The sequence below is a fragment of the Nilaparvata lugens genome, chromosome X (genome assembly GCF_014356525.2).
Source record: "Nilaparvata lugens isolate BPH chromosome X, ASM1435652v1, whole genome shotgun sequence".
In the NCBI taxonomy this organism is placed as follows: Eukaryota; Metazoa; Arthropoda; class Insecta; order Hemiptera; family Delphacidae; genus Nilaparvata; species Nilaparvata lugens.
Window position 1 is genome coordinate 26,986,606 of NC_052518.1, and position 24,328 is coordinate 27,010,933.

At 34.3% G+C, this 24,328-nt stretch overlaps 1 protein-coding gene across 2 annotated transcripts in view; it reads right to left on the minus strand.

Moving 5' to 3' along the window:
* Positions 1-24,328, minus strand: part of LOC111053128 (glutamate decarboxylase) — a 166,821-nt gene that overhangs the window by 44,888 nt on the left and 97,605 nt on the right. For both annotated transcript variants that reach the window (XM_039443101.1, XM_039443102.1), the window contains exon 3: positions 12,139-12,375. In XM_039443101.1, coding sequence (XP_039299035.1) covers positions 12,139-12,375 — 237 coding nt within the window. The remainder of the gene's footprint in view (positions 1-12,138; positions 12,376-24,328) is intronic.

A 24,328-nucleotide genomic window follows, 5' to 3' on the forward strand; every position in this document is an offset into this window, starting at 1 on the left:
CGTCTTCACTGACGCAAGACATCCAAATCAATCACTACACCAATTCAAAATGGCTGGTTCATTTTGCGTCAGCTCACCAATCCTTCATTTCTCATGAGCTGGATTGGTCATAATTAAGAATGAGGATTATAATATTAACATACTTTTTTTCAATTTTTCCACTATATTATCCGACGTGATAACTTCATAGCATCATAGTGCCTGATTTCCTATTCTCTCGAAAATTGTTCTCGAAAAAATGTTGTCATTATTGGAAAAAAATGAGCTGAGGAGTGTTTGCCTCTCATTTGAGGGAGGAAGATGTAGTGAGGGGATGCAGCAGTGTATGTTCCTCAATCACCCTTAGGCTTTGAAAATTGCTTTTTGGCGAGGGGCGTTAGTGTTCAGGCCGACATACAAAGAAGCAGTTCTCTGTCTTTTCTGTTGTGCTTGTATGGTAATCTGGACTATCCTTTATTTTTAAGCCCTCCTCCTGATGGACGGTGATGATGGATTAATATCTGCACAAAAGGGAAAGCTGCCTACACTTGCGATAAATGTGTGCCACATTGTAGCCTCCACTGAATGGGGTGCGTACTTTTTTGCAATAACTCATTGATAAAGGGTAAACTTGGTGCAGATGTGGATAACACGATTTAGATAAATATGAATTTATTAATAGATACAAAGTATGGGATAATACACTTAAGGACGTACTTTGAAGCGTCTTTAGCCAAGCACAAAACAAGAATCAATCAACACGTATGTAGTAATATTTGTGATTGAATCCAATTCTGCTCTTGGTTTAGAACGTTCACAAGAATCGATGATGATAAAAAAAAGAAGAAGAAGAAGAAGAAGAAGAAGAAGAAGAAGAAGAAGATGATGATGATGATGATGATGATGATGATGATGATGATGTTGATGATGATGATGATGATGATGAGTGAAACATCATTCACCTTTTCCATCCCTACTTCCATATCGAATGAGCTCATGTGGACATCATCCACGAAACCAGAACACTGTAAGATACAATGATTACAAAACTTATACATTTCACAGCTTGTATTAGTTATATAATTTACTTTCATTTCATTCGCTTCATCCACTTCATTTACATTCGTTCTTGAACAAAAGCCTTTCTAAATCATAGTGTTCGGATGGAAATTCTTATGAAATTCTTGAAATGAATAGTTTTTTCGGGAGTAGGCCTAAGAATGCATTAGGTAATCATGTCTATCATTTGTAATATTTATGAAAAGGTTCTGAATTAAAAGTTCAACTGTTGAATCTTTATCCATTAGTATCCGTCGTTACAAGTGTAACATTACTATTTAACTAGTCAACTTTCTATCTGGGGAAAACGCTCCCAGACATGGTCTGCTCTTTGAATCAGTTGTGTTCATCCCTCCATTTCATAAGTGGTCATCCTCATTCTCTACTCTCATGAGATCCACTCAGTGCCGACCTACCTTGGTCGAGCGATCAGCCAACACTTTCTAACATGATTCTCTTTTTGTCATTCTCTATTAATACTTCACAATGTGGATTCCACTAGTCTTTCTTGCTTTCTAGTCTACTCTTAGCAGCATTATTCTTCATTTTCTTGCAAAACCCACGCTTCTAACCACTTGTCCAGCCTTTTCCTGGATCTCACATCTGTGTCCCATAAACAAATTGCTGGAAAGACACACAAATAGCAGGGCTCCTTCTTATTGAAGAAGATTCACTCTAATATTAATAAGGATCATGCCTAGTATTTACTGGGGTTGTTTTTGTTTCTTCAACACAGAGGAACATATTCCTTGCCAGTATTTACTTAGCCCCTTGTCAATTATTTTGTGGTTAACCTACTAAGCTACTCAATCTGAGGCCAGCAATAACAGTCCCAAGTAGCAAATACTCTTTACTAATACGAACGAGTAGTGTTTACTACTTTTTTCCCACTTCAAGTTTTGATATTCTACCTCTTGCTTCCACTTCCAGCTCATTCTTTCAGAATTCTTCTCAATCAATATTGCTTTTCTCAAGATATTGATAATTTTTATTCATTCCATTGTAAATATACAACAGTAAAACATTTATTTTATTTGTCGCTCATTCCAACCAACACTACATTATCAGCCATTCAGAGTTTCAAGAGTTAGTATCCGTTCATGTGTGGATGTCGGCTCTTCTAATCCAGGCTACAAAATCTCTAATTAAATGTTTCTTCCTTCCTTTCTTATTCGACGTAAACTTCAGTATACCATCTATACTATCTGTAGCATTGGTTAACCTTGTTCACACTCATAAGTGTAGAGAAACGCTCCAATGAAGATCGAGCGTTCATGGGATCAATACTCGACATAGGCATGACATCAACATTCCTTTTGTCCGTCTGGAAAGGCTAAGGTCCAGCCATCTGATAATGGGTAGACGTTTATTTAATAAATTACCCCTCAAGTTAGAGACATGAGAACCATAGAGTTCAAAAAAACTCTACATACGTGGCTCTGCGCTAACCCCTTCTATCATGTTGACGAGTTTTTTCAGCTGCCTGAATCCAGCATAGACCTGTAATGCTATAAAAACCATTGAAACCATAAAGGCATAATAATTTGACTAGTACTCTAGTATGTATGTGTTCTAATATTTTGACGTGATCTCATGCATCTATAGATGTTTCATGGATCGAGAAATATATCTATCTATCTATCTATCTATCTATCTTCATGTGCTTGCTACTCCCGTTGCAAGGATGACCACTTGACCACTAAGAGCCGAATTCCTTTCAGCTTATAGATATAGATTATTACGAGTTCATAAATCGCTTCCATATGGTTTGGAGCCCACCTAAAGCTGTAGATACACTCATCGCTCATCATCATCATCCGTTTCATTACCCATAAAGATCAGCCGAAACTAAAAACAAACTATCGTGTCGTTTTTTTAATAAGATCCATGAATGATCCATAACTTGAATATGAAATTTCGCTTTTTGTAATTCAATAACTTATTTGTTAACACAATTACAAATCATATGAATATGATCAGAGAAGAACAACAGGCATAGCCCAAAACTATTCTGTTCCCAAATTTTGACATATTCAACATGTCCATAAAAATAGGTTATGTTCTTACTGTGGAAAGTTAAAGTTCAATTTCTGTCCAAAAATATATATGAGCTTGAAATTTTAAATTTAGAATGATTAAAACACCAAATTATAGTCAAATATTGCACTTGAATATCACCGCACATTGAATAAATTAAGTTATTTCAGAAAAATTTGAAGCTAAAAATACAGACAACTTTCTGTAATGTGGGTTAATTACCCACTTTGTCGGGTAAGTTAATTCAGAATAGACAACATAGTTGAATTAACTGGAATAATTACCAATTAATAAATAATTACATAATTGAAATACAATAAGATGAACATGTTCAATAATTATTGTTATTGGAGAGGATATGCGTTAAGATCCTTCCCACTTGACTAGGGAAGACAGCGGAAGAGACAGAGAGAGTGTGAGAGATAGATTAAGAGAGATATAGTGTAAGTGAAATAACGAGTAGGAATTGAAGGACAATAAATGGGACTGGAGCAGAAGGAGGGGGATTAGAACAAGAAGGATGAGAAGAATGAAAGGGAGAATGGACATCGTAGTTAAGTTTGACACAACGCCGGGATTAAGGTCAGCGAGGGGAGATTTATCGAGTGGACTGGAAAACTACCGAACTTGCCTGATCCTTCAGCTTACTCATTTATCTAACAATCATCCACATGAGCCCACTATTCATTGATTTAGAAAGAGAGTCTACGCAGATAATTTATTACCAGTACGTTTCGTAAGTGAGTGAGACGATAATGTTTTTTTGGACTTTGAATTTATTTCTACAATATATCATTTTCTAGAGAGTCTACTGAGTTCGATATGTAACAGCCTACACCTGGTTGCAGGAACTCAAATTTGTGAGATAAACTGGAACAGCTACATAAAGGATAAACGCAAATAGGATCAATTTGGAAAAAATTAAGTATAATATGAATGAGTAGCCTATCGTATTCAAATATAATCTACAATATTGAAATAGGAAATGTAAGTTGATCTGATGCCAGAACATTAAGTGCCAGTTATTGTATTTACAAAACTCAAAGTTAGTTTAGGGAATGAATGGATCAGATCTGCAAAAATTGGCTACCAAAAAAATTGTTGAATTCATTTGAACAGTGAATTTGTATAAAAAACCAGTTGAATAATGTTTTTGAAAAAAATGTGAGTAAAGAGGAATGAACAATACAGAAGGGAAAGTGGGAAGAAAATAAGAAAGATTTCAAGTTAGGAAAAAGGAAGAGAATCGAAAAGAATTTGTCTATATAAAATACTGAGAAATCAATAATTTTATCAAAATATTTCGAAAAAATAAATACTTGTGGTCGGTTTGGATAAAGAATTGAGCATTATGTTTGATAAAATGTAAGAGCTATCAGCTGGTTAAGCGATTAATTCACATTTCTGGAATACTTTATCTTTTGTGATATTACACATTTAGCATAATAAACATTAAACCAACAAAACGTAAATGTGAACAGAAAATGTGAAAAAAATTGTCTCAAACTTTGCCCTTATTCCCAAAATTGTCAGCGATTTTCAGCGTTTCTAAGAACAAAGTAGCTTGAAAAGTTGAAACTGGATGGATACACTATGAAGTGGACAATTATCTGTTACTTCCACTCTGTAGAGTGGTTCACGGCTGATGAAGCCAGGAAGGAATATTTATTTATTCATTCATTATTTCATCACATTACATCATAATATTGGGAATACTCCCATTTGATAGGTGATTTGTCAAATAGATTGATAAGTCAGAATAATAGAGACATGCAGGAACACCAGGGGCTTATTGCACGATAAAATGAAAACTAATAATAGTCAGTTGGTAATTAGAATAGGAAATTATTAAAATATTATATTGTAATCTTCTTATGCAACATGGTCCAGCTAGGAGATTTTAAAAAAATTTAAATATTGAATTTTTGTTTGATGTCGAAAAAAATTGAGAAGAGAGTGTGGTACAATACACAATCAGTACATAAAAGGATACAAAAGTACCAGATAGAACGATGAAATATATGAATTGAGAAATAGATTATATATAATAGTTATAGAAATAATGTTATACTGCAGAGACTAATACAACGATTAGTAATACAACGACTAATACAACGCCTTCAAACAAACCTTCAAACTCCGCCCACTCTCTCCTGATTGGCTACCAATGTTTTTTCAGAATTCTGCCGGTAAATGGCAGCAGTTATTGGAATAAGTCTTGCCAGTAAAGCTTTTTATATTTAATTCTCAATTATCATTTTGATAATGTACTTATTGTATAAATGAATAGAAGATTTTTCAGTATTTTAGTTAATACTGTATTATGTGAAGGGAAATATATTCCAGTAGAATTTGGAAAATTGAGAACATGTGAAAAGCTTTGTTTAGAAAACCAGTTAACTTTTTCCTTATGCAAACGACAACAAAATGAACCTAATATTTTAGATACAATGGTTGTCACTAGTTTTTCTAGTTTAAAAGTCCAACAAAACATAAGCGTTCAGAACTCATGATAATCTCTTTATTTACAATCTCATTCAACCAAAATAGTGGAATCATACATTTAACTCGTATAGATATCACTCTACAAGACAGTAACAACTGCTTGTGTCTATTCGCGTAATGTATATAATTTACACTAGGCCTACACTTTCACTGTACACTTGATGACTGATGCAGCTCTATCATTATTTGTCTATGTTGAAAGCAGGCCTCTTATACAACATATCCAGCTGTGCCACTATGCACTTCAAACATTCATACTTGAACTGTGGGGAAGGAAGAGGGTGTGTGAGGAAGAGAGAGGGTGTATGTTTAAGAGAGAGAAAGTTAATACTCAAAGGGGCTGAACTGTTTGCCATTTAGTTAGGTGGTTCAAAATTGCCAGTGAGTTCACCCCTAATTCAATAGTGCGTCGGGATATACACCCAAACAAAGAGATAAATTTAAAAAGGAAGATTTTGAATTTCAATTTTGGGTTAAGTTTATTTTCACGATGCTACTTGACTTATCATCAAATTATATTCCATGGAAAAATCGGTCGAATTTGAAGTGGAGCGAAGCTAGTGAAATTGTAATTTGAATTCGCTCCAATAATCTGAAATTATATTTCTTCAGATCAATCGAATCGTGGGACAAGATCATAATGTCTGTTTTCCCATGTGATTGATTGGAAAAAAATATTCAGATACGATGTATCACATCGATACACATAAAAACACGCCAAAAGCCAGAGTATGGGCTACCACTTTGTGATTGGACCAAATTCCAAAAACCGAAAATAGCTGTCTTGGTCAGTAGAATTGCTGATGCTATTTTGAAAGCATCTTGACTTAGGATACTTAATAAAGGTACAAAATATATTCAATGTACACTTTATATATTCAACTTTAATATTACATTGAATTAATTTTGTTTGTGAGTAGTGAGCATTTGACCATGAGTCAACCAAAGAATAATGGGAAGTTCCATTGAATCTTCCAACAAAAATACATGGAATATATTATATAAATTTCGCGTTGCCAGCAACGACTACTGAATGAGTGGTGCGATGATGACACTGTTCATTAATTTCATTGGAAGCTGAATGAAACCAATCTTGGGTGGAATTTTGGATTCGCATCTGCAATCAACTGAGCGCATAGACAAGGAAAGTCATCTACAACTTCACAGTATGCTTATAATGACGAGTGATATTTTGTATGGCACGCTACGATACGTGTTTGTCGAATGTCGGTAGGATATGAATTGAGCTCGACATGCTTTGCTCAGACTAAGGGATATGGGAGAATATGTTGGTGTTCAATGGTGCTAATTTCAGTAGGTGATCAGTGTTTGATTCTATACTTGAGTAGATCGCATAAAAGTCTATTCAATCCGTGAAGACTTCCGCAATAATGTATACAGCCAGAAGAATTCAAGGATTAATAACGAAAAACCTGGATAATTTTCAATAGGTTTCCACCAGAGAAGAATCGCTGGAAGAAAAGTCAACAGGAGGGAAAAATAATTATTCTGTTGGCTCATTGCAGTGTTGATTGTAACTGCTACTACCAAGAAAGAATATTGAACGAGTTATTGTTGACCAATCAGGGTCAACAACAAGTGGTGGAGCTACATAATAATGATATTGGTAGATTCTTGATGATGTGAGGACTGAAAGGCATTGATTCATTCTGATTCTCGTGATTCTATTGTTCTTTGTTCTAGCTCTGTGCTCTATCCATACATTTTATCAGAGATGAACGAAAGATCCGAAATATAGTTTTCGTTCCTCTATGATTTTATCCTGTATTCTGTATTAATGGTTCCATCTTCATTCTATCATAGGTTGCAACTTTCTTAATTATAGTCTCTAAAAAAGAACGGTTGCCATTTTTATGTAGATTCAGCTGCATAATGGATCAATGGTAAAAGGGTTCTGCAAATGATCTCAAACTACGGCCAAAGTTAAAGAAGTATTACAACTATTGGGAACAATGAAGTCTTTTGAGCTCTTGAACTAAATTACAAAAAAATTTGAAATGAACTAAATAAGAGACCAAATCAAATGTCCTGGCTGTTAGTGGAATGTGGTAGTGGAAGAGGGTTTGATAGATCACGAAAATAGCTAAACATCTAAGGTGTGTCGCCGAACATTAACCAATGTATGAAAAATAACACACAAGTATACTTGTGTTTGGTTTATTACTTACAATTTTAATTGTTGAAAACTGGAACAAAAAAAAAACACCCTGGATAATTTACGAAGCCATTAGTGAAATCAGATGAAGATCAAATTCCAGAAAACTTGATTCCTTTTTCAAAAGGGTTCGAACAAGAAAATTATTATTATTCTATTTCATAGATAAATGCAATGATGAGAATTAAGTTGGAATTTTTTTTCCAATTTATTTCTTTTCTAGAGCCAATTTTCAAAAGAGCTATGACACTGACATTGGATTTCATTAAATGAATATGCATGATAAAATGATTGTGTAGCTTTGGTTCAACTTCTCTGATGATGTAGTAGACGTATTTCCAGGCCTTGAATTGATTCAACTTTAGAAGACTGTTTCATATTGTTGGAATTTCACAAAGAAGTCTTGTACCTTCAAGTTCTTTCTAAGTTGAAACCTATTCAGTACACGCATATGCGATCGTGTTCTCTATGAGTATGAGTAATTTCATTAGTAAAATAAATTTCATTCGAGAAAGACTCGGTGAGTCTTGAATAGGATTAAGCTGGGAGTATAATAATCACTTTATAAATGCGGTTATCAGTATCTCATTGGTATTCCGGCAGCGGTCTGTGGGTGACATGAAGGGAGGGTTGTACAGTCTGACATCGTGTGATAATGCAATATTTTGTGTTTTGTTATCGGAATGCGATGCGATCTGGTGGCACGCGTCTCTGTATGTTTGTGGATGCCACACAGCCGCAAATCTAAATTAGATCTGGTTTCCGTAATCAACGACTATTGTTGGGCCATGCAACCCCTCACATGTCGCCACGGCGTTCATTGGCCTAATCGAATTCATCTACTGCTGGGGGCGCGCTTCAGTCAACAGATCGATAAACATTCACTTTTCTCATCGTTTGTTGTACTCCTCCTACTCCATCTTACCCTTTACCTTCTACTTCTCCTCTTAGTACTCCATCCTTATCACATGCAAGAAGGTACCCTTGCATTCTGCTCATGGAACCCTGTATCCAATTTCTGACTACATTGCTCACACCTTGCAATATTCCAGTACGTGAATCATTATCTTCCAAATCATTACTCGAGATCTCACAAAATTAACGCTGTTTCGATACATTTTGTAGCTCTTCATTCAGTGATTTAGCGTGTAAAAAATCACAAACTTAATGAACTTTATTATGTTTTATCGGGTTTCTTAGACGTGATATATATCTAGTAAATTTTCTAATATCAGAAAAAAAACAGTAATCTAGCTTGCAAATATCTATTACAAATTCAATGAGAGCAAGTAACTTTCCAGGCTGGTTCCGATAGCCTTCAAGTGAATAGTACTAGTAGTTCTGCGAACAGTAGACCTCGCTCATGAATACAACTTCCAATCTAATGAGAAGGGCCAGCACAGTAAGTACAGTATATTGTGAAGATTTATAGTCCAGGCAACGAATGCTCAAATAAAGATATAGAGGGAAAAGTTTGGTACACAATTTTCAACTTCACAGCTCTTTTAAGGATGGTAAGAAGATTAACATATCAAAAGTCCTCACCCCTACCCCCTGTGCTAAAGGGGTGGGGGTGGTTTGAAAGTACAATTTTTCATTGCTCGCATATATCTCGGAAACTATGCATTTATGAACATTTATATTCTATGCCAAATTGAAGCTCACAAAATTACCAACAAGTTTTGTCCTCTACATATTTTCCATAACTCTCACAGTTTCTGAAATATCCGCTCTTGAAGGTGAGAAATTTTTTGAAATAACACTTTTGCCTCCAATTTTTTCATTTTTTCGGCCTTATAATTTTTGAACGATTGATGAAAAAAATCCGTGCTGATTATGAGCTGATGGATTATGATCACAGGGGGTAGGGGTGAGGACTTTTGATATGTTAATCCTCTTACTATCCTCAAAAGAGCTGTGGAGTTGAAAATTGAGTTCCAAACTTTTCCCTCTATAATCTTTCGTTGACTGGACTTTTAGCCATGATTGTCATCTATTATTTTTCTCCATTGAAAGTGCTAGAGACACTGTTTCCAGGGACACCGGACTTATCAAGGAGTACCTTTATATCAAATACACACCTTTCCAATTAAAAAGACTAAGAAACCACAGATTTATTATTGATACTCAGAAAGACCGGTTTCGGTCATTATCAGAGTTTATAAGAGATTGACAATGGTGTAATTACCGAAACCGGTATTTCTAAGTATCAATAAATCTGTGGTTTCTTTGACAATTGCTTGGTCTTTTCAATTTAATGTGAATAATTACCACAATATCAACTTCTCAACTACACAAAAAGGAAAAAATTACCTTTATACCTTTACATACAAATTTTTCTCTACAACTGCAGTATTAGACTCCAATACAATAAAGACTTTTTTTTAAATAATTTATCCAATCAATTTGATAGATCAATTTAATAATAAGACGATTCAATTTAATTATTCTATCTAATCATAATAATAAATTATTTTATAATGATATATTATTAGAATAGGATAAAACAATATTAGTAATCAACATACCGTATTTTCTTATGATGATCATCATTAGATAAGTGCAGTAATTTCAAGTAAAAACTCTACGTTTGAATGAGATATTCAATGAATGAGTTGGAACACACATACATTGATAGCTGAGTATACGCTTTCACCCTGAGGGAAACCCTGAGGGTTTGGAGCTCGCAGTGAAGCCAAGGCGGATAATCTGTCCGAGTGAGAAAAATCACTTTCTCCCATGATTTACACAATATTTCTCCTCCCCCCTACATTAATATTTATTAAAACTGATTATTCATTTCCTCTTCATAGAAATCCTTACATAATCCTTGTTTAATTAAACTTAAAACATAACCTAAGACCGCGGCTAATAACCTATAATGATATGGTTGTTAAGAACTACTCTAGATAGCTTATAACCTTTCTACTTTCTATACTTTTTATTATTCATTTACTACTACTTATCTCCAAAAAAAGGCGCTAACAGACATGGAACAATTAAACAGCTGCTTCCAATGTTTTTCAAATGAAATTACTTTTAATTCCTGAGGAGTAAAGCGACCACTTTTATCCCTAGGGCGAAAAACTAGTATTCTGTTCCAGAGAGTAAAGTAAGATTTTTGATAGTGGATGGAGGAAAAAAATACTTGATGGTAGTTACAGGCTATTTCAAATAAAAAACTTTAAATTCATCTAGTTAATTATGATGATGTTTACAAGTAAGTACAATGAAAAGTTCTTCTAATCACTAGAAATGCACTTCAAATTAACAAGGAATAGGAAAAAGATCACCAGCACATCCTGAGCACAGTTTCAATTTTTCAGGATGCTACTGCTATTTTCACAGATTTTATGGAACATTACATTTATGCAACACAAACGTTCTGAATTTCATGTTCGAAAGGTGAAACTGAGGTCTCAGAAGAGAAACTTTAATAATCGTTGAAAATTCTCAGAAAACTTTTTAATTTGAAAATTATTATTAATTTATTTATTATATAAAAAGAAGTTTTCAGATTCAAACAATAATTTTAGACAATTCTGTAAACAACACAAAAATGCTACTTAAATCACAACGAGGATCACACTTGACGATTCGAAGGTCCGATTTCTGCCCTGATATTATCATCGTTGTCCCATTATTTTGTATCATTACTCATTGATAGATATCATAAAAGTAGAAGTAGTAGTTGTAAGAGCAGTGTACATTGACCAGTGACCAGTAATAAACGCATTCTCTATAATATGAGTTACGCTGATCGCTGATCGCTGATCGCTGATCGCTGATCGCTGATCGGGATCGGGTCAAAGTTGAAGCACCAATGCATAATAATTCATCAACTACTATTTCGAATTACTGTCAAGTTAGTCAATTATAGAATATAGTGAGTCTCCTTTCAATAGAAAATCAGCTTTCAATAATATAGATTTATCCAGATAACAGAAAATCCAAGTAGTTAACTACCTTTTTTCATTCTTATAACTAACCTTTTACATTTTTACATTTTTATAACTACCCAATACATGAATAATACTTCAATCGTTGATCAAGAAAATTCCTTGAAAAATGAGCTTGCAACTATAGATTCATCCAAATAACAAACATTCCACGTCATCAATGAAAGTTTTTCATATTATAGCATTGCGAATCCTCAATACATGAGTATTACTGAATTGGTTGAATAGGCGAATTCCTTATGATACTTACATCAAAACTAACGTTGATAAAAACCTACAGCTCACAAACACAAAAAAATAACAAATTCCACTGAGAGAAATAGTATTTGTTGATTTCCACTCAAAACAAGCTCTCAAAAATTGCAGATAGTATTTTTTACACTAGTAAGATAGTAGTTATTGATGAGTTGTTGTTTGACTCACCAGTTCTGACTTGGTATTTGAGGGTCTTGGCGCAGTCCTCAATCAGCTGCTGCAGCTCTACTCCCTTGTCAGGAACATCCAAGTCAAGCAGCTTCCTCATCTTGTCAGGGTGGTGGAAATCGAGCACCTTACAATTCCGGTCGTTTGTCTCCTTGATGAAGTCCATCAGGATGTCGACCACTTTTTGAAGGAATTCCTTCGAGACAGGGAATGCGCTCTCATTGTGAGGAAGTAGATCTGGAATCAGAAACAATTGTTTTAAATTATTGAGAAAATTTGAAAAGAGAAGTTAATTTGGAGAATCCATAGATATTTGGAGAAATCTGTAGAAATTAAAGAGGTATAGAGTCTTAAAAAAAGCATGGCTGCTACTGTGAAAGAATAGATCTGAAATGAAAAGTGATTTGATGAGATCATTACAGAAATATATAAATCCAGTTTGTTCAGAATTTAATTTCATTTTATTTACAATCATCCATTGTCCACCAATTGGAGGAGTATGTGGATTTGTCAATAGTGGATAATTCAAGTCATATAATACATCCATCTCATGAAACTTATACACCAGTCATATAAAATCTACCTTCCCAAATTGTTAGATGCTCGTAATGAAATCCTTGTTACTCAATGAGCTCTGAAATCTTCTGTTTTGTACATACATTTCTCCAGCAACTCTCTTTTCAATTGATTTATGAATTTCTTGCTCGGGAATCCCATGAGTCATGTAGATAGTACACCATGAAAAAATATTCCTGAGTCTCTTACCCTCATATAGGGTGGTTTGATGACCATCTACCCCAAGTTTCTGACGTAACCTGGATTCATAATTGTGAACTGAAACACCATGATTGGATTAATTTTCCTGGAGAGTCGATTCAATTGCAGAGTTGAATTTATTTTTCAGTTAAGCCAAATGAGGCTTCCAATAGAGCTATTGTGATTATTATTTACTAAAGAAAAAAATCAAGAAATCTGAATAACCTGGAAAATTATGATACAATCAGAGGAATTAATTCAATAATATTACTTATTGAATTAAGTCATTAATAAAAACATACGTATTCCTCATACTTTTGAGTTCAATTGTTGGATAATATTTTCATGCTGATGCCAATGTCATACAGAAAAGGATATCGTATTCTCATACATAAAGGATCGTTTGTCTCTGGCCATAGTATTTCATAGTCAATTTTCAAAGCATTTAAAGGAAAATATTAATTGCGGTTATAACAAAGGCTATTGTGGTGACATTGTTATTTTTCAAACTATATTTCTCGGAGAAACTAGCTTTCTTTAAATATACTTGACATTAAGACTGTATGGCCACTTTCACACGATAGGAGACGTGCAACTTGAACACTGAACAGTGTTCACCTTTTTTTTGTCGAAGTACATTGAGTCCAATCGTGTCTTTCACAAGCCGACTCCCAGCCAGGAACCTCCTTTTGTCATGTCTTTTCCCCTCGAGGCAAGCAGAAACCCGTTTGGATCGAGATACTAGCGGACATATTGTCGCTTTCACATGGTGATTCTACGTCTCTCCGGTCCTCACTTTTTCTCAAAAACTATATTTCTTGAAAATGAAGATAGAAGGATTCTGATTTCAGATTTGGATTCAGCGACCCCAAATTCTTAAAAGCGTAAGTCCCGTTTTCGAAAATATCCGAAAACAAGGAAGTTATGGCTGTTTTTAATAAAGCTTTCTATTATCATACGGTAAAAACGAACAGGTACTGTACTATACAGTACGTATGTACTGTAGCTATTATAATACAACTTACTCTGTATTCGTGTAGGAAATTTGGTGGGATATTTATCTTGATTTCTGAAAATACCCAAAAATAAGGGAGTAAGATAACTTTGAAAAACCAACGTTTTTCTGCCGATTGACAAAACATATAAAAAATTAGTCTAAGACATATTATGTCTTTCTAAGACATAATTTTTTATATGTTTTGTCAATCGGCAGAAAAACGTTGGTTTTACGTTGTCTTAGAAAGACATAATATGTCTTAGACTAATTTTTTATATGTTTTGTCAATCGGCAGAAAAACGTTGGTTTTTCAAAGTTATCTTACTCCCTTATTTTTGGGTATTTAGCTTAATTAAATGTGTTAGCTTATAAAACGTGTAACAAATATCAGATCACTATTCAAGCTATCAAGCTATTCATAAATTTATTTGTCTCCCCATGGCAGTAGGTTTGCGCCCAACGTTTTCACTTGAACATTTCTGTGATAATTATTAAATTATGATAGAACACATTATCGTATTGATCTTCTAAATCCAGTTACATGTACATCGATTCCCGTAAAATTGATTTTTACCGTTCCTATGAATTCTACCAGGTTTAGCGCAACTTGTTAAATATCATTATGTTTGATTCAACAGAATTGATAAGAACGGCAAAAAATCGAACAACAAAAAAGCCGAAGTTTGTGTCGACGGTATACGACATAGAAAGCAAAAGCTCGCGCTTGGTCCATAGTTCTACGACTGAGGATTCAGCTCAGCGACTAAAATCGACAAGCCATGATTATGTTAATCAATACTCATATAATAATACAAAGCATAGAACTGCTTTTCACTATGATACATGGTTTTCATTCTTTAATAAAAATAAAACGAGATTCCGGTGTCAAAAGCATCAAAGTCACCAGGCTGGTCTGGACTACCTATTCATGACTTTCTCAGTATGCATTATCCACTCAGCAGTTTTAATACAAACACAGACATCAGTTTCGTTTAAGTTCGAATGGAATGACATTTTTTATTCTTTCAGTTCCTATTTCTCATAGATCGATTCAGATCACCACAATGTTTATACTGTATGTTCATAATAGATTTTTCTGATAGTTGCAAAGAAATATTTACTGGTATTTTGGAGTTAGGCTATATTCAACTATTTGAAACTGATAAATTAAATTGTTGAATGACAATCTATTAAGATTCAGTGAAGTTTGCTTGTCCTTTTCCTCGTATTTTATTGGGTGATGAGTGGAGATGATTTATGAGTTCATAATTGGATTCATCTCTTTAAAGTTTATTTTTTTTGAACTTTTAAAAATTGAAAATGTTCATGTTTAAACTTTTTAGGTGTTTCAAACCTTTGCCTGTCCCTTTGTGAGGCAGGAGTATTAATAATCTTAGTACGTTTACAATATAATCATATGAAAATGGAAAGCTATATTGAAAACAGCTATAACTCCCTTGTTTTTGGGTATTTTTGAAAATGGGACTCACGCTTTGAAGAATTTGAGGTCGCTGAATCCAAATCCGAAATCAGAAATCTTCTATCTATATTTTTAAGGATGTTAGACTTTGAGAAAAAGTGATGAGTCATACTTTGAGGAAACGTCGGCGTAGTTGTTGGATCTGTCGGCTTATTCGTAAGATCCCTATGTGATAGCACAGGAGAGCTGCAAAATATGAAATATGATCTTCAGTAGTATGATCTTCCAGGAGCGAGGACTCTACTGTGTGAAACTGGCCTATAGCTGTAGCGGTAAACGTTACGATTGTTGAAAGGGCAATGTAATGTCAAATCTTGTAATGTCAACTCTAAGAACAAACTAGCTCTTTGAAATATCGCCATTGAGAGACGTGACGTGACCTAGAGAGATACGTGACATCAATGCTGTGCTGCTTGTTCTCCACTTGGAAATACATAATCAGCTAGTACCGAAGATTCGACCTGGAACTCCGCCTTTGTTCGGCGTGTTGCTTATCCTTTCCCCATTTCTGATGTTTCCAATTTTCACAAAAGAAAAAATCTGTTGTAGCAGAATGATCGAATCAACTAATTTTATTAAAAATGTTCTCTTATTTTATCCTTTCTATTGTATTCTAAATAATGATTTATATATGACTCCATACTATAATACGCAAACGTTCAAACGTGTTATGATGTTGAATGCTGAAATGATCAAATAGCCTCACAAGCGATAGTTTTAGAAATCTATTTTGAAAAGACCGGAATTTCGGTGTCAATTATTGAAGTTACAAAAGAGTTGATGTTTACAACCGGTAAAGACAGCCTCTCATCGACTTTATTACCCAAATCTAGTGTATCCAAAGTATGCAAACGGGTGACATTCACTTTTATCAGATTTTAGTTGATCAAAAACCAGCCCGGATAAGAATAAATCCAGTTCACCTAGTTTTCATAAGGTCAAGTTCCTATTGCTTTCAGAAAGTCCAGTGGATAAACTATCATATTCAATTCTAAAATGATCAGTTAATTCTGAAAAATACGAGCATATTGCCAGTTAAAAGCAAAAAATTAACTTCTAACCGTTCAACTTTCCCTCACCTAACCCTTTACCTTTTGATCAACTTCTATCAACCCATCATCCCTAACCCCTAACTAGTGTAGGCTACCATATATGTAGCACACTAGCGATGTGGCTGATTGTATATCAGCCTGCAACAACAACTCGATGCCATGAAAACGTGATGAATGGAATAGCTCTCTCTTATCATCACAAACACTGGTCAAAATAGGTACTCTACGAACTGATGTACTCCCATGCTAACTATATGCAGGGAGTGATTTGTTACAGTAGAGTTCATTAAGTCATATTCACAGTTGAAATACAGAATGAATGAACATATATGTAGGCAAATTACATCTCTAATAATTAAAATTTTTCGATGTGCTGGACCAAAAAATGAATAATTAATCGAATACATTAAGCATAAGATTTATAGAAAATTTTATATCCAAATATTGAATAACAGTCGATTCTTGAAATTCTCCTATATTAACATTATTTTTCTTTTTTTTATTGAGAAAAAAATGAAACTACCCTAGTATAAGCTAACTCTTTCTCAAATTAATCAATTTAAATATTTACAATCTGATCATACCAACAATGCCCGATTTTTTCACAAAGGTCACCACACTGATGGTGCGGAAGCAAAAGGGTATTTGATTCAATCTCATGAGGAAACCCATTATATATTTTACTTATTAGTCACTGTAATTTCACACCAGAATAAAGTTGATACGATTAGTACGAGATTATAGAGTTATTTAGATGAAGGGTGAGCTTGGTTTTGAACTGAGCAGATATGGCAGTGACATGAGATGCAGAATGACACCCCGAAGTGACATAGAGTGGTTGGTCTGTGAGAGCTTCTCCTGTATTTGATGAGTGTGTGGGGCGCGGGTGCTACAAATGGCTTGTTTTCCGCAACATTACACTTTTTAATTTCCGGAGGGGAGATACCGGATTATAGTTGTGCATGTCTCCACTCCGCTCTCCCCCCAAACGACCTTTGATTTCCAACAAATCGAATGGAGAGCCACTTGGCTTCAGGCTCAGTGCTTTCCTCTCAAGACGACTCTAAACCACATCCGGAGATAGGGCGACAGAGAAACACACGACAATGAGAGATGGAAGATGTATTTTTATTTGTAGAGATGCTAGGGAAGGTAAGGTACATTATCTGTAATAAAGTGCAATACTATTCATTTTTTACCATTATTCTCCACAACTCATTATAATTTTTGAATAATACAATATTACCTACATAATTATATATTGTTATATGTTCAAATATTATTTACGTTTTTGGTGGTGTTAAGAAATCGAAAAACGAAATCAAAAGTGAGAGTATCACCTATCAAACGAACATGATTATTCTGCAGTTAGAAAAAGTGTAATGAAAATTATAATAATTCTGAGAAAGTTCATGAAAATGTAGGTTCGGAAACTCTATGTAACCAAGTTATACAGAATGAAATATTATGCTAAATCGAGTGTTCTGAGTAAATTGTGATTTCCTGGAACCTTGAGAAGGCAAAAAACCTTTTATTGCTTTTATTTAATGATAAATCTGAAACTCATAGATTTGATAGAATCTTTTAGTTTTTGTTATCACATAGTTAACATGTAAAGTTCGAATCTAAAACCGATTTTGCTGTGTTTGACGCAGGTTACTTTTGTTAAATGAAAAGTATCACAACATTTCGTAAAATAATTGTGTAAATACTATTCTCTGAACTGAGCTACGAACAAACACATAATAGTTTTTTAAATTATATCTTTCCAGCTATAAACGCTACAATTTATTACTAAAATTAAAATAAAACTTTGTACAAGTGAGAAACTCTCATGAAGTGTCAGTAGCACTATACTGAATTATGTTACTTTGAGCAATTCTCTATCATGTGATATCAAAGGAGCTGAGTCAGATACAATAAATACAAACAAACTGCAAACAGTATAATGCAAACTGGATGAGTATGACTGATGTTACGAATCGATAACAATTATGGATGAATTAAAATGAAGATTGACATTTAAAGGAAGTTTAAACAGAAATAAGGAAAGAAAAAGTACTCTAGGGGCCCGTTTCATGAAAGTCACAAGTTACATATTCACCTACAAATTTTAGCTGAACAGGTGAATCTGAATTTGAAGTTAGTCGCATATTGAGACCCGACACGAGTCTGCTGGATGAGTTAATGTCATATATTATGATCATATTATAGTTCTCACACGTGCCAGCTTCGTTTCTATGTGGACATTATAATATGATCATAAGATCAAGCTAGTCTTGTCTAGCAGACTCACGTCGTTTCGCGTCTCAATATGCGGCTAGCTTTACTATTACAACTAGCTGCTATATGGGTCCTGTCTACATATGTCATTGTTTACATATGTCATAGCATGTTGTGTCTCTAAAAATTCACCAGTGAGTAAACGGTACGGTTTAAATGAATAAATGTTGTACATAAATAAATTGCTACTTTTAGGAACAGCATTATGTTTTTATAGTGACTAATTTGCAACTTTTAAAGAACATCATGTGTTTTAATGATGAAGTAATATTCCTCAACCCACAATCATCTGAAAAAGTACTAGAATATCTATCATTCTAGGATTCTTCCAAAAATTCAGTTTCACTTGAAATAGTTAGCATGTGGAAAATCACCAGTTTTATAATTTTTGAAATTGTGAAAATTCTTGTCAGTTTTCACTAGTGATAATCTGTTATTAATAAATTAACTGAATATTATAGAATAACAGGTAACTGTTACTTATAATTCAATAGAAAAATATATGTGAAAGGAAGATATTTTACATTGCAATATAAAGAGTCAGGTGTCTTTTGCTAGAGAAACAGAAAAAGTCTGTTGAAATTTACCAGTGAGTATGCTACCAACGGTAGCATACGAGTACGGTTTCATATAATTAAGCTTGAGAATTTTATGGAACGGGCCATAAGAATAATTTGGATCAAGATTGTCTTTTTGGAAAATTTCAAACTGGAACACGGGTCAAAATCATTGATTGTGTTGTGCATTGTAGGCTTGTATGCGTCAAACACAATGGTAGGAGAAACGCAGTGATACACGAAATCGTTTTTAAAGCGAATAATACTGGGGCTGCGATGTTTGTAGGAGGGAGCTCAGACTCAGTTATATAAAGGGACGTTGACAATATATCAGAAATGTCCTGAGCAGATTTCACTCGTATGAACATCTGGTGCTCTAAACACCTCTCCATCGCACTTGCTCCAGTTCCTACTCACACCCTTCTTACTATAATTCTCCTCCTCATTCCCTTCCCTCTTCTCTTCTTTACTTCTCACTCTTTCTCCGTTCTCCATCTAACTCTACAAACACACCCCCTTTGCATTCAGTGAATCTTTCTTATTCACTTGCTGCTGCTATCTTATGATGCTCACTTTTTCTTATTCACTTTTTCAGCATATCCTCTTTCGCGCACCCTTGGAGTGACAGAAGGTAGGCGATAAACTGATGGCTCCAGTGAGATTCACGTTATAAAGTCAGTGGAAACGATAGGACGGCATATTTACCAGGTTTATTTCCCTATCGCCTTTCATAGTAGTGAAATGTGATTCAAATATATTATAATATTCACCAAGAAGATATATATCTCCATGATTTTAAAATAAATTGTTGTAATTGGAATAAAATATTCTGTTAATTCATCATTTTTCATAACATACGAGGGATTTGGTAACGTTACAGGGTTGGAGAAAGTAAGGATAGAGCTACCCTTTTTGTCTTATGACAGTCAATGCTAGTAAACCAGTGTGAAACAGGTGTTGACTTTATAACGTGGATTCAACTTTAGAAAACTGTCTGCTATTTGTTTAGTAGGAATGTTGTTCCTCTTAAGAAATAATTATCTTTAAAGTTCTACTATCGGTATAATTCCCAAATGTGAACAGTATTTTATATTTCTTTCACTTTTTTATTATTTCTGCTACCTAGTTTTCAAGAGCTATATTTTGACAATATTTCAGCCAGCCTCTCATTTCAAAATGTAATTTCTTTATTTTACTTGAAGCATTGTTCAATTTTCTTCAATGTAAAATTATTTCTGAACTCTAATTCCAAATATCATTGTATTGAAGGGTTGAGTCTCTATGACATAAAGCAACTTATAATTATTGTTACAACCAGTTATTTAATAAAAAATTGAGAAACCAATTTCATTTTGTTATTCTTATAAATTTCAACAACATAATATGAGCCACATCATATTATTATTAATTTATCTCACAACATATATTCATTCAATTTCAATAGGGTAGCCCTCATTATCAATAGCCCTCAAGTGGAGTAGGTGTGGTGTGTAGCAACAGAAACTAGTTTCTCAATCTCTCAATGAGTAGTTGTGATAACTTCAAGCTGTTTTATCCAAATTCGATTGCACCTTCACTAACATCATACAGTAAAGATACTGTTTAATTTATTTGTCTATTTTTTGTCTCCACACAAAACAGTCATCTCTTATAGTATAGCATTCATAGCACTTCGTTTCGTAGCTCTATCTACATTTTGATTACAGCACGAGCTTGTCACGTGTTCCATTGTTGTCGGCAAAAGCTTGGTCAGTTCGTTGCGCGCGAACCGGAATCGCGCGACCTAGGTACTATCACCTCACGTACCTCTCGCATTCCGTTTGTGTGTCGTGCAGCAGTACCTACACATATGTTTCAAGCTGTAGTTTCATTATTATTATGATTTTCTCATCACATTTTTCACTGTGATGATTGTACAAGATACGAGTAGCCTTATCTCGAAGCAATTTTCGTCTCAAGAAGACGAACATTGATGCCTTCTAGCAGCTGTTGTTCATTTATGAAAATAAATATATTTCTTGACTGAGAAAATCTCACATAATTCTTTCCGAAAATGCTGTTAGCAGTTCTATTGAAATCTCTCTTTGGAATCAATTTACAATATTCCACATGACTTTGGTATGATTGTTTTCTCTAGAAATTATTGTGTCTATTCATAGAATACACAATAGATAGTTATATTGATAGACTATCCAATATTGTCTGAAGAAAGGCGGAGGATTCGGTAGATGTTTGTTGTCCAATGAGCGTCATGAGTAAAATGTTTGGAGAATAAGTTTGAAGATTTAAAACTGATTGATCATCAATCATGATGTATGAGGTTTCAAGCTGATTGATCAAATCGGTTGAAAGGTATTTTAGAACATACAAACCAACAAACAAACAAACAGCGACGTGGACAACGATTTTGGTCTTGAGACAAAAGTAAGAACTCCCTAACGCTCGTTTAACAAATAATCGAAATATTTTATTTTTGCTTTCAAACAGCAGTTAATCAATAAAATAGGATCACTCACGTATTGTCCAGAATTAGCAGTAGTAAAGAGCAAGAGATTGTATTTGTGAGCAAACATCGAGTGGTAAGTTTGTTCAGGGCTGGGTTAGTGAATGGAAGGGTACCCATATGGCCCGCATCTCGCATACCACAACTCAGCCCTCCTAAGCTTTAATTAAAATCCTAGAGGGAAGCTGACATAATAGCTAGTAAATCACCCCAATATGCCATCTACTCTTGTCATTTTAATACCGAGGGTAGTTGAAACTGAATTACACAGCATAGCGTAATTTGCCGTCCCAAAAATTTAATTAAACGGAGGAAATCACGTGGAATTCAATGTGCATTCTGTCAAGTTACGTCTAGTCTTGGGGTGCAATACAAGGCAACACAACAAGGAACATTGATTTGGCTTTTGTTGAGACTGTATCGGATTGGAAGCTATCAAGCCTACAGAAATGCAATGCAACGAAGTGGGATATGAACTGGGTAAGATACAAGCTTTGTATTGAAGAAAGCCAATGATAGAGAGGATTCAGTACGAAGAAGTGCAAGTAAGAGGCCACAGAAGGTGGAAGAATACAAGTAGAAAAAAGGGATAGTAGTTGTCTAATAATCAAAGAGAGAGATATGATTTGAACTCATATCTTGAAATCAGTCAACTTTTAGCCCAAACGATTTGAAAGTAGGAACATTACTTTCGAAATGGAGTGAACATTTTTTGTCCCAATAAATTTACTGTAACCTGTGGGAGTGTATAGTAGATGTACATACTTTATTGGTTTATATTGTTTCCTGGAAGTACAATAAGTATGTTTTCAAGTCCAACAACTTCAAGAAAGTAAAGAGTTGATGGCAGCTATTCAATTGCCATTAGATAAATAATAGTTTTAAGAGGAAAATCCAAATAATAGGTTATTAAAAATATATAAAGACTTTTACAACTGCAAATATTTTAACAGGGAGAATAGCTCGAATGGGAATTAATATTATGGTTTAAAATAATATTGGTTTAAAATGATATTGGTTTAGAAAAAAATATAAGTTTGATAACCAAAACATTTTAAATAATATGCTTACAAAAAACCCTAAACACTTTTGCAACTGCAAATATATATTGAAAGACGGATGAATAGCTGGATAATTACAATGAAATTTCATGATAGCGGAGTTGGATGGGCCTGAATCGTTTCTAAAGCAATAAATGCGAAAATGGTATTGGTGTAATGAACATAATTGATGGGGTAAATGAGCATGAGCAGCTGGTATTTGCTTTTAATTGTTGAAACCTTCGCACCGATTGAACGGGTGCTTGATATTTAAACAGTTGAACTGATACGATTGAGAAGACGACCAGTCTTATCACTACTAACACAGACAGCTTCGCAAATTCACCTAATAGAATTTAGATTCGTCCAGAGGGAGGCCCCATCCTCGCTTCATTATAATATGCAAAGCGAGTTTACTTTTCAACAGCTGGTAAAACAGTCAGTTGCCGATAATAGGGAGTCATCTCCTCCATCCCTCCCAATCATCCTTGTTCCGCACTCCAACCCCAAATAATCTGCCTCAACCTGTTTTTAGTCGACACTTGCGCGGATTTTCACATTTCATAGATAAACACACAGCAGTGAGATTCGCTTCAAAAGATCAGCATTGGTTTGATGCTGCCGAAAGAATTGATCAATATTAAGATAAATGATGTCAATATAGTGGGTTGATACAAGAGTAGACGTAGGAATAGGTGAAAACAGTGAATTAATTTCTAAAATGTCGTTTCTTGATGAGGTTGATGCCCTGAGCCTGTGCGTACCTCCTACTGGGAGGGATGTTGCCGAGTAATGAGAGGACACTTCTAGGTGGGTGCCAAACACTGAGAAGTGATTTTGCAGTTTATAATTATTTGTCAGCAGAACTAGTAATAAAACTATCAATACAACTACAGAATACTCTTATATCAGTTCAATGTCTTGTCAGCGAGTACCATCAATTTTTATTTTATTATTTCCATATCAATATATCATCAAAGAAAAAACTATTCATTACTGGATTGATTTGGAATACTTTAAGTAGTTTTGTAGAATAGTCGAGATATAGCACAATGCACCATTATACTTCCACCTATGATACTATATCAATTATTAATCATACTCTATGGATTGTCGTAATTTTTGAATGTCGCTCAGTTCGCGGCAAAAGCGATACTAACGCCTCTGTCTAGTTATAGCGTAAGCTAAAAGGTTCGACATCGACAGTTTTCTCAAAAAAGTTGTTGCTTGTTGCTTGTCATAGGAATGAATCTGAATGTTGAGGAAAGATCGTTGTGCGTTCCTTTTAATTTTCTTAATTCATATAACTTTGGAGTTTGGAGCAGATTGTTGAAGCTCACATTAGTTTTATTATTTGCTGTTTGTCAGAAATTTTGTAATTTTCTCTCAAAGTGATACCGTAATTGAATCAGGAAGCTTGTTCAATGGTTGTGTTCATAACCAATCATTTTTATTAATTTGTATGTATTGAACCTTCCTTTAATTCCTATATCTCTAATAACTGTTCTTTCCATTTTCCTAT